At 43.7% G+C, this 12384-nt stretch overlaps 1 protein-coding gene across 7 annotated transcripts in view; it reads right to left on the bottom strand.

Moving 5' to 3' along the window:
* Positions 1-12384, bottom strand: part of PCP2 (Purkinje cell protein 2) — a 52801-nt gene that overhangs the window by 18232 nt on the left and 22185 nt on the right. For all 7 annotated transcript variants that reach the window (XM_053295674.1, XM_053295678.1, XM_053295676.1 and 4 more), the window contains 2 exons: positions 5424-5547; positions 3811-3974 (listed from right to left, as the gene is read on the bottom strand). In XM_053295674.1, the coding sequence (XP_053151649.1) occupies positions 3811-3974; positions 5424-5547 (288 nt within the window). The remainder of the gene's footprint in view (positions 1-3810; positions 3975-5423; positions 5548-12384) is intronic.

Here is a 12384-nt window from a genome sequence, read left to right as displayed (position 1 = left end):
CGAAGCATGCCAGATAGCTACGGTGACTCTGTTCTGTGCCGCATCCCATCTTGCACTTCCATGACGTTGTCCCTAAGAAATGCACCGATATTTGCAGGAGCTTGATGCAGCAAGGGAATGTTCTTGCCTTCACTTGGCACCCTGGTCACAGAGTCAAATCTAGCCTCTAGATTAGAGCCTCTGGCTCTAAAGCTTGGTAGAAAGTGCCAACCTGGAGAAACCTCTTGTGGACACGACACAACACAGCACAGCACAGACAAGGCCTCATATAGCTCCAGGCAGAAAATACAGGAGAGAAACAGAGAGAAAAAGTTAATCACTCAAATAACAAGGAGAACAATACAGGGCTGCCCGTAATGGGCAAGGTTAGTGACAGTCTGTCAGAGACTCGACAAGGTTAATGCTTGCATTGGGGTGCAAACTGGACCACAGGAGAGAGACAGTGAGTGTGTATGGGTGAGGCGATTCCTTCCCACCCCGAAGTGTTCTGGGCTGCAGGTGTGGGTCTGTGACCTAAGAGTCCCAGTTCCTGCTTCCACACTGGAAGAGGGTTGTAGGCTGAGTGACGGGGTTGTAGCTTCGTGGAAGAACACTCGCGTTGCATGCAGGAAGGCCCCAGGTTTAATCCCTGGCATCTCCAGGGAGGGCTAGGAAAGACTCCTGTCTGAAACCTTGGAGAGCTGCTGCCAGTCAGTTTAGATAATATGGTGCTAGATGGTCCAGTGGTCTGACTTGACAGCTTCCTATGTATCTATGTAGTTTACCATGAAAATGTTGGGAAATTCTGAGATATTACGTATGATGGTTGATGGAGAGGATCACCCAAAGCATTTAAATAGCAAAAATACTGTGTGACTGAGGAGCCTATCTGAGTGGTAAAGACAGATCATTGTTTGTGTGTGTGATTTTTTTTTTTTTTTACACAGCTCTAGCTGAGAGAGGCCAAGTTGAAGACACATCATCCTGGAGAGAATCTCTCTGTGTGATTGCTTAGAGTCAACACCGACTTGACGGCACTTAATCAATCAATCAATCAGCTGAGAGAGAGAGCGCGTGTCTGCAGGGAGGCTATTGTGTGATAAGTGAAGTAGTCCTCAGTCCCAACTCCTTAACAGTGCTGGTGATGTGGTAGCTGGCTAATCCCAACGCCCTGGTTTGTGTATGATAAATGCAGGTGGAAATGTGTGTTGTGTGTACATGTTGCAATTTATGGTGAAATGGCCCAGAGAGAGAGTAAGCATATTTGTATTGGTGTGTGGGGAGTACCTTTCCGTACACCGCATTTGAGCTTTTCCGCACAGCTTTTTGTATCACATATAACTGTTGTTAATAAGAGAGATAAAGAAAGAAGAAAAGTCCATTCCATTCAATGTATGCTGTCATGCATCCATGCTGGGAGTCAACCTACAAGAAAGCTGATTGGAGTGTCATGTGTAAACAGTCTGTGATTGAGTATAGGGAGCTAGGATTTCAACATCAGTAGAAATAATCATGTATTTGAGTCAGTGGCAGCTGTATGAGGTTAAATAACTTGTCTGTCTGCAAAAAGTATAATATTACAGGAAAAGAGGGAATGGGATTCATTGGATTTTGGCAGGCAGTAGTAACTGGCATGTGCATGAGGATCGAGAGCCCCAAACACGGTCAAGTTTTTGAGATTTTAGCAGACATTGCCTTCGTCATTTAAAGTGTATGCCACAGAAGTCAGAAAAATGTCCTTGTTAAAAGTGGCAATTTTCAGGAATGGATGCCCTGTATAGTTTTTTGATCTGAGAAGCTAGGATTCAAATCTAGGTAGGGTTGGGGGATGCCTTTCTGAAACCCTGGGAGCCACTGGCGGAGCCACTATAGTGCAAATGGGTCCGAATAACATGGACTGCTGCACTTCAGGGGCCACGTCTCACACCCCAGCCACGCCCCTGCCAGATGTCGGGAGTGGCTTGCTTGCAAATGGGGCTGTGCCCCTTGTTTGCGCATAAAATCCAGACAGCGCCGTGTTTGTAGCGTGACCAGAGTGGCTCTCCCTGCCATTTTACTTGCAAATGGGGTGCGCGGCCCCGTTTGTGAGCAAACCACACTCCCAACTTCTGACATCAGATGCTGATATGACATATGGGGTGTGGCTGGGGGGGCTACAGTAGCGAGCTATACCCGGGCCGCTGCTGGCCTCCTTCCACACCTTCTGAGAGCTGCTGCTAGTCAGTGTAGTAGACAGTACTGAGCTAGATGGGCTAATAGTCTGACTCAGTATATGGCAGCTACCCATGTCGTGGGAGGCCTCTCTGTAGACAGAAATGCTAAATAAATGATGATGAGAAACCTCTGAGCCTACTCTTTGTCACCTCTGCAACCCATGTTGCAGTAACTAGAGATGGTAATAAAGAAGCCCAACTAGAAGCTGCTAGTTGGAGCTCTAGTTAGCAGAAAATATAGTACCCAATAGTATTAGCTGGCTTTGAGAAGACTGAGCTCTTTGTTTTTTTAAGTGGAACTTCTGCTTGTGGGCATTGGCCTGAGGATGAGCAGCACTGCCCTCTAGTGGGAAGATCCAGGGCTTCAAAAACACAACTATCTCCTCAATAATAGCAAAACAAAATTACTGTTTTATAGGAGACAGACAATATTTTTTTCCAGAGTGTTGGTGGTATAAAGGCATGCTAATGATTGGTGTTTAATATATTTTCTGGTAAATATATTTTGCAGACCTTTTTTTTTTTTGGTGCTGCTTCAGAAACCTGCAGAATATGTGCTTGGATGGGTGGGGGAAATATATACATTTTGTTCCAATGGCTTTTCCATATTCACCCCCCACCCCACCCCCAACTGTTTCCCTATATTTGATTAATGTTGATTTAGTTTACTCTTAATATTTATCATTATTTGATATTATATGCTTTTAGTTTGTCAGGAGGCTCTGGATCCATTGATAGGTCATTGGGTGATTTGTAGTCTATCAGCAAGGGGCACAATTGTTTTAACAACAGCAACAGCAAAACGGCTCCTTCCATTCTAAATTATGTTACTGAAATGAAGAAAGCTTGGAGGAAAACCAGGAGTGGGTTTGGTGTGAAAAGGCTGCACCCTCAGTTCTGAGAATGAAGGTCATCTCCTTGGCTGAGCATGTGCTCAGAAGCATCTCGGTCTTTAATCCCAAATGTATGTCTGCCCAATGAGCTGCTGTTTTATACCTCGCTCAGTATAAATGTCAGTAGGAACATTGCTAGGTACTTAAAAGATACATGGCCTGCTGCTTTTGATAATTACACTCAATCATACCCTCCTTCAAGAATAATTGTGTATGTTTTTTAAAAAGTCTCTAATATTATAATGCAGCACCTTTGAAGGTGGAAGCAGCAGAGAGCTAGGCGAGGCTAGGAGCTCCCTCTCATGCTCTGTGCAGGTGCCTCCACTGCTGCACTTCTTTTTAGGAAGAAGTAATGGAGGAGAGAAGTGGCTGAGAAGATTTGGACCTCTGAGAAGGTCATTCACTGGGGACCCATCCCCCATGAGCCACCTCCTAACAATGCCCTGATTGTGAGACCTCATCATTCTAGTGAAAAACAAAGACGATCCCGCAAGCCTGAAAACTCCATGCCCCTTTATGCAAGTCTCTTTGAGGGCCTTGGGTATAATCTTTTTTTTTTTTTAAACAAAGCATCATAGTCAATGATGCCTCTTTCTTAAGCTTCTATTGAATGTTTTCTGCTTTAATGAGAAGAGGCCCCCAAATTTGTAGAAGTGAGCTGTGTTGCCTAGTGTAGCCTGACTGTGCGGGTTGTAGTTGTTATCCTAACATCTCCCCACCCTCACCTTGGTGGCGCCAGAGGCTGGTTTGTTGCTGGCATTACGGTCAGCGTTCTGGAAGCCTGGGAGGTAGTTGAAGCTGACGCGTTGATCATCCATCCGTCGGCTCTGTGTGTGTGCCAACATTTCCATGAAGTTGTCCATCTCTGGTGGTGGGCTGGGGCTGTCCTCTGCTCAATAAACAGAAATTGCCATTAGGGGAAGGTTTACAGAGAGATAACACAGCAGTAGAATGAGCCTTCCTTTCCTTGGTATCGTGAACTTTGTGCACCCTAGAGGTCTGGATATTTCTTCTAACCTGTTTAGCACTTCTGATCCTCTAAACTGTAATGGTATGGTGGTAAATATTTGGTGCTCTCTCAGAAAGGTACAGGATCCCAGCATGCTGCAGAGCACCCTTTCATGTGCACAACACTGCTCTGTGACAGTCAGGTTCCCTGATGTAGGAAGTTGGATTTTTAAAGAACCCAGCGTGGTGTAACTCCAAGATGGGCTTACTGAGGAGTAGTATCTATATGTGGGTATTTGAATCCAGCAGGGACATCTACAGACCACATGCAGAGCTGCCAAAATGCCTTTTTTTTTTTTTACATAGCCTGTTGCTATTTTCCCATTATGTTTACTCCCTCCCTGTCAGTTCAGAGGGCTGATGTGGTTCCATGGACACAATAGGTGGACATGGAGCTTCTCGTCTGATCTAAATGAGCATCAAATAGTGTTGCCGTCCAGAACCATCTCTGTCAATGACCCAGTTGGTCATCAGCCTTCCAGAAAAAAGGATCTTGCTGGTTGTTTTGTCCCTTTCACTGAGGCAGAAAGGGGGTTGTACTCAAGCCTTTGTGTCTCTCTCAAGCCCCTCTGCAGTCTTTGGTGAAGCAACTTCTTGGTTCAATCAGTTCCCTAACTCCATTTTTAAAAAAGAGTGCCCACTTACAAGAGATCAAATTCTAGGTTCCATGAACAGATATCACAAGGCTTTTCCTTCCTACAACATGGCATTTACATTTTTACCAAGCTCCTTCTGGATGAAAGTAGGGCCTCTTCTGTACTAATCTAAGCCAGCTTTCTCCTGACTTCCAGTCATCATATAGAGATGGAGAATGTGGATATTCCACCAAGTTGAATACCATGACAGCCATACCCTACTGGTTATCAGAGAGTCGGGATCTGGCTCTGGGCTGTGACAATCCTTGCCTGCCTCAGTATCTCTTTGTGATTACCCAGCCTGTGTTGGAAATTACCTAGCTTGGGGAATACTGACTGTGCTACCAGAAGAATGGTTAAGGGAAATGGGCCAAAGGAATACTAGTCTCCTGTGCAAACAGGCTCCCCAAGCTACTGTCCTGGTACTTATAATTCTAGAGCCGCTTTGGAAGAATGACCTGCAAACAGAACCTCCCATGCATATTCATTGCTGTTGCTCACACACTACCTGTATTCTAGAACTGGAGCTGGTAGTTTTGTGGAAAATGGGCTTCTGGGGAGAAGTAGACCTCATTTAATCAGGAGGCAGGCAAGGTGAAGAGCTTGCAAAGATGTACCCATCAAACAAACGTTCCTGGCCCATCAAACAAACATTCCCTTGCTTGCAGGTCTTATCACAACCTGGGTTAACTCACTCTTCTCTGTGTCTGTGCCACCCTTGCTGTGCACGATCTGAATGTTGCAGCGTTGCTCATCCATCCGCCCTCCCTGCACATGGCTCAGCAGGTTGAAGAATCCTTCCTGTTCTGGGGAGCCCGACTGCAACAGAAGAGCATTGAATGAATGAGACAGGACCTGACACCAGCACTCATCCAGTATCCTCATGGCCCTTCCCTTCTGGCCAGCCTTTGTCAGCAATAAAACACAAAGACAATGTTATTCTGGATTCACAAATAACAATACAAATCCCAAAAGAATCCAATGATAACTCTATATGAATAGGATAAAAGATCGAACTATCAAAAATATAAACAGTAACACATTTAATATGGGTCATATAAGAACTATTATTTAAAACCACAAAATGTACACCATTATGTACACCAAATGTACACCTAAAAAACCTGATAAAATTAAAATTAATAAAACCCTACAACATTCCTGTGTCATATAAATACTAGTTTGTTGTATCCAATGTCTAATCCTGTATTTAAGATCATGATGAAATTCTGAAGGGAGTTAATTCATCCATTTGAAGATTTATTCTCCAAAAATCAATGGTCCATCAATTCCAGAAGAGAGTAGCCATGCAGCATCTCATGAATGTCTGAGGTAATAGTAATTTCCTAAAAGGAACGCAGTGTTAGGCAGGATGTGAGGTGATGTATTAAAAAACCACAAGCAAAGCAAGGTTCCATGCACCTATGAAGTTGACTCCCAAATGCTTTAAAGCCATAGGATCCGGGGAGGACACATAAAGCAAGAGGGGGACTTGTTTTGTTTGCTTGTCGACTTGTGAGCAGTTGAGTTTATATTCTTTGTCACTCCAGTCAATCCACTGAAGACAAATGGTAAGAAAATATCTGTGGGATCTGTGTAACCCTATTATGTTAAGCTGTGCAACAGCTAAGGCAGACAAGGGGCCTGATCTCTGAGTGGGTGTGTTTGCAAGCATCCGATGTTGACTTTGCCTTGTTCACTGGGCTGCTGAGGAAGGGAGCCAGAGTGAATCCTCTCATTTGGAAAGTGGGGGAAAAAAGATAAACCCTATGCAGGCCAAACACATTAGGTAAAGCACATGCTTGTCATTACATGCTTATCCTGCCCCCAAATAGCAGCCATAGGGGCTCCTGATCCGGATCAGGAGAGAGAGGGGCTTTAACCCTTTGCCCTGCCCTGGTCCTGGTCTGCGTTTCTCCCCCTCCCCAATGGCTCTTTGCCTTGAGAAGGAAACTCCCATTGTCTCCATCTTAGGAGTTACCAGGCAATAGGGATGAAGAGATTTATTGCAAGAGTCTTTTGTGGAGCTGTAGTGACAGGCAAATCTGAAGACACCCAGCTGGGAGAAAGAGTTGTCTTTGTAGAAGATACACACAGAAATCCGTAATATTTTCATTGTATTTCTGTTGACTGATTTTGTGCTCAGAGAATGATTCCCTTCCTTCCCTCTCAAAAGGGTTCACAATTGAAAAAGAAACACTAGAGAGACGCAAGCACTAGCCACCGAAAGGGACATTATGCAGGGCGAAATAGGCAGAGTAATAGCAGAGAAGCGAAAATGAGAGGACCGGTCTTTGCCAGAAGGGGCTCACAGTCTAGAAAAATGAAACAAAGGAGACAACCTTGAGAAAGGGGGAATGGGATGGAATGGAAAGGAAATAAAGACAGTGGTAAACGGGGAGAAAAAGTGCTTATTTCAGTTACATGTCTGTAATCTGTAACATAATGGAAAAATGGGTTGCTTCTAACTAAATAATACTGACAGCAATTGTATGACAGATCTGTATTATCCCCATTTCACAGACAGGAAGGCTGAGGTGGGAGATGGTGACTTGCCTAAGGCCTGCTAGTGGTGACTTGAGATGGGAACCAGGAGCTTCATAGGCTCAGTTTCCTAACTGTGATACTACACTGGGTTAAGGCCCATCTTGTATCCATTAATCACTGCCACTACTGCCTTCAGTCAGCTTCAGCAACATTGTAAGCATTATCTCATGTGACTCACAAGAGTCCTGTGCAGACGTTCACATGGTACAAATGGATGCATGAGGAGGAGAGGGATCTGATCTGATCACATGCTGATTGGAATTTTTGCATGGGGGATGCCCTCTCTTTTTGTAAGTACAGACTGCACATTCAGAGCCTAAGCACATTGAGATGTAAGCACGTAGGCCCTTGTGCATAAGAACATGTGGAGAGCAGCGGTGGGACCATCAGATGCAATGCCATTTTTCTTCCCCCTGGGCCAGGCATGTGTTCATTTGTACCCTGTTTGAATATCCACACAATCCTAAAGAGTGTCATCTCAGCTACTGGAATAACAATTGATATTTCGCCCCCGCAAACATCTTGCTTTAAGATGCTGAGTGACAGAGCTATATTTGGGCTGCAGGCTTAGTGCTATTAGTAAAACATTATGAGCAATGTTATGTTACAGTAGAATTAAGATGACTGATTTTTCTGTATATGAGAGGACCTGCCTATAATTGTAATGCCTACAAATTACAGTTTGTCCCACTTGGTTTTAGTAAAAGAGCCTTTTAAACTAAACAACTTTTTTCAATGATAGACTCTCTTCTGAATGTAGAGTCAAATTAGTTTCCAACCTTCTTGTGTATCGCTTGTTTGGGAACTTTAATACGTTTTAATCACATGTAAATGAATTTCATAGTGAACAACAATAATTCTTAATTATCTTGATGGCCTATCTAATCTTTTTGCTGGCTAACATTTTCAGCACTAAGGCTTCCTGTTAAAACAATCTTGTGTAGGATGTTAGGGTTTTGTTTTGTTTTGGGTTGGGTTTTTTTTACATTTTTTGTTTTCTATTTTTTTTTGTACAGTTATAATAACAGCTTATATACTACTTTCCAACAAGAAGTTCACAAAGTGGTTTACATAAGAAAAAGAATGAGAAGATTGTTCCCTGTCCCAAAAGGGTTCACAATATAAAAAGAAGACACAAATAAGATGCCAGCAACAGCCACTGGGAGGGATGCTGTGCTGGGCCAAATAGGGGCAATTGTTCTCCCCTGCTAAATATAAAACCCTCACCAACTTAAAGGTGCATATATCTCCAGTTAGCAGGGGAATATAGTTGAGAATGGGCACAACATTATTAGATTCCTCTGCTTTGTAAGTAATGACTTTTTAAATTAGTACACATATTTATGTATATTTTTCAACATAAAAAGTTCTCAAAGTAGTTTTCATAGTAAAAGTTATGGGGGAAAAATAATTATCTGTCCCAAAATAGTTCAGCACACACACCAACTACAGGAGAGAAGCTATGCTGGGTTGAGTAGGGGCAGGGACTCTCATCCTGCAACATTAAAGGGGCACTTCAGTCAAAGCGAATACCAACAAGTTGTTCTAGTAAGAACTAATCTGCCTACTTTCCTTTCATGATCCCTACAACTGGATTAAATTTGGACCAAATTGGTTAGGCAGTTCACAAGTTAGCTCACTTGCGCCTCAAACGTTCATGCGTGCATAATTTTTAATTGGGGTAGATGACATCATCACAAACTATGTGTTTGAGGTGTCCCTATGTGTCCCTACAACTGTACCAAAATTGGTCCAAATTGGTTCTCACTTGAACATCAAATGTTTATGCATCTGCCATTTTGGATTGGGGTGGATGACATCATCACAAACTATGCCATTGAGGTGTCCCTTTGTGTCACTCACTACAACTGTACCGAATTTGGTTCAAATTGGTTAGACAGTCTATCAGTTAGCCCACTTGCTCCTCAAATGTTCACATGCCCACCATCTTTAATCAAGGGGATGACATCATCATGAACTATGCCATTGAGGTGTCCCAACATCTGTAGCAAATTTGGTTCAAATCGGTTAGGCAGTCCACAAGTTAGCCCACTTTTGCCTCAAAAGTGTACATGTCTGCCATCTTTAATTGGGGTGGATGACACCATCACAAATTATGCCTTGAGGTGTCCCTCGATGTCCCTATAACTGTACCTGATTTGGTTCATATTGGTCCAGGCATTGCGAAGTTGATGGTGGGGAGGACACACACATGGCCGAACACACATACGGAATGCCAGGTGATCTCATAAGAGTACTGGAAAGTAGCCCCCGCCCCCCCCAAATTAAAAATTGGGTTCTCCCATTATAAGCCTCAAAATTCTATTGCTTATACATATGACAACTGTTAAGCTAATAACTTGAAATTTGGTGTATGATCTACTTGATAAAGTCTACACATGACTAATTTCAAGGAGATCTGATAACCCCTGCTAACTTGGCAAAGAGGCACCTTTTAATGTGGTGATTCTCTTTTATTTAGCAGGGGGAGAGTAACTGGCCCTATCCACCCCCAGCACAGTACCTCCAGTGACTGTTGCTGGTGTCTATCTTGTGTTTCTTTTTAGAAAGAAACACTTAGAAAGATCCCTTTGGGGACAGGGATCCATCTTATTTATTTATTATTTTTCTGTGTAAACCGCCTTGAGCCATTTTTGGAAGGGCGGCATAGAAATTGAATAAAATAAATAAATAAATAAATAAATAAATGTCACAACTACAGCAGGTTAAAAAGTGTTAAATTGACACTTTGGTCCTTTTTTGTCCAAATTTTATCCAGGTGTATCATATTTCTTTCAAATTTTGATGAAAATGACTGATGTAATCTGTTCAGGCTTGTCTAGCAAGGCAAGCCTTCATTGGTTTAGTGAAGTTTTGACCAGTGGTTCAAAAGTTAAGATTTTTCTGCCCCATTAAAGCCTATCTATGGGTAACCAGTGCTGGCAAAATTATGCAGAATGTGACTGTTTAGATAATGAAGCCAGAGTTCTGACAGATTTTGCCAGTCCTCTGACATCGGCAGGGGGAGCCATCCAGAGGTGCACCTAGGTAATTTTGGAGCCAGGACCTAAAGGCCTTTGGAGGGCCCCCCTCTCCTGCAAACTAAGCATCACCATGCTTGGCTGGGCAACCACCCCACCCCGAACAGACTAAAGAGGATTTGAGGGCCCCCAGAGGCTGTGGAGGCCATGGACTTCAGCCCTGAAGTCCAGGGGTAAGAGCACCTCTGGAGCCAGCTAGTGGATTCTATTGCAAATCCAATGTCAATTCTATTAGTGATGATGGAATGTGAACTCTCTCAGGGAAGGGTGGAAGCCAGGAGGGTGGGTAGAGCAATGTGGGGGAGAAACAGTATGGGGGCTTACTTCTGAGTAAGTCTGCTCAGGATTGTTACATCCCATTATGTCTTATCAGTCAAGAAGCACTTGACTCCCTCACACTTCTTCAGAATTACTCGAAAGACACTGTCCTTGCTGCCTATCCCCCACTGCCAGAATGCTGACAGGAAAACTGCACTTGACTTCTGCAACACGAAGATCCCATTGACTTCAATGGAGTGTGCCATTTTAATTACACCTATTGCATGGAGAAAAACGACACTGAGGTAATCTCAGTGAAATTGAGTTTACTTACTATTTACAAAGCTCAATTTATCCCACAGTTCCCATATCACTAATGTTGTACTTGTATATGCTCCCGTCACATCTCTAGGGGGCTTGTCTGGTTGTTCTCCCCATAGGATTTAGCAAGCTGTCTGAAGTGTCTTGTTTGCATAATAAAGGAGCTGTTACAGTGAATTCATGTCCAGTGTGGCCCGCTGACTTAACAGTGGCAACAACGATGGGATCCTCACATGGTACTGCTGCATTTGCACTGGAAATACCCACAAAGTGTGAGCATGTTTGTAGGATATTATAGGCCCAGAGGCCTTGCCCAGGACGAGGGCTGAGAAAGCCTTTTGCAACAGGACAGACAGCTTGCTAGATTCTACAGGAAGGACAACCACACAACCCTCCTAAAGGCTTGACAGGAACATACACAACAATTATTCTTTCTCTCCTGTCTCCTAGATCTTGGATGGGGAGAGTCTCTCTCTCTCTCTCTTTTTACAGTGGGAAAACTCCATAGGTCAGCGATGTTCACAATTTTTCAAGAGAGGGTGGCTCTGATTAAAAAAACAATCTCCAGGGTGAGAGCCATTTCCCACCTTCATGCAATGCTGTGCTTTTCCTGGGGCAGTGGGGAGATCTTTAAGAATAACAAAGCCCTGTAGAGCCCTGGCACCATCTTTTAAGGTGCGTGGGAAAGAGTTATCCTTCCCATTACCTTCCTCATAGAGTTCTATGGCCAAAGTGCTGGGGCAGATGACACTTCCCAGCGCTCTGCGGGTACCTTTCAAGATGGTGTGGGGGTTTTACAAGGCTCTGGTATTCTTATAGGCCTCTCTACCTTCCAGCACTGGGAAAAGCACAGCACTGCATGGTGCTCTCACACTGGAGATTATGTGTGTATGTATAGGTATGTATGTATGTTTGTTTTAACCAAAGGGTACCCCACATACACCTTCCAAGATAATGTTGTACATACTGTAGTATGTTTTTGTTTGTTTATTTTTACTTTTATATCCTGCTCTTCCTCCAAGGAGCCCAGAGCAATGGGCACATGCTTATGTTTATCTTCACAACAACCGTGTGAGGTAAGTTAGGCTTGGAAAGAAGTGACTAGCCCAAAGCCATCCAGTGAGTTTCATGGCTGAATGGGGATTTGAACTCAGGTATTCCTGGTCCTAGCCACCTTAAGTGCTGCAGCGGGGAAATGCTTGACTAACAAGCAGAAGGTTGCTAGTTCAAATCCCTGCTGGTACTATATCGGATAGCAGCGATATAGGAAGATGCTGAAAGGCATCATCTCATATTGCGCAGGAGGAGGCAATGGTAAACCCCTCCTGTATTCTACCAAAGACAACCTCAGGGCTCTGTGTGGTTGCCAGGAGTCGACACCGACTTGACGGCACACTTTACCTTTTCATGGTCCTAGTTCAACACTCTAACACTGCACCACACTGGTTGTACTACACCATTGTAATGCAGAAACCCAGCCCATTTACCT

The sequence above is a fragment of the Hemicordylus capensis genome, chromosome 2 (assembly GCF_027244095.1).
Source record: "Hemicordylus capensis ecotype Gifberg chromosome 2, rHemCap1.1.pri, whole genome shotgun sequence".
Classification (NCBI taxonomy): Eukaryota; Metazoa; Chordata; class Lepidosauria; order Squamata; family Cordylidae; genus Hemicordylus; species Hemicordylus capensis.
Note: the sequence above shows the minus strand (reverse complement) of the source record. Positions and strands in the feature narration are given on the sequence as shown.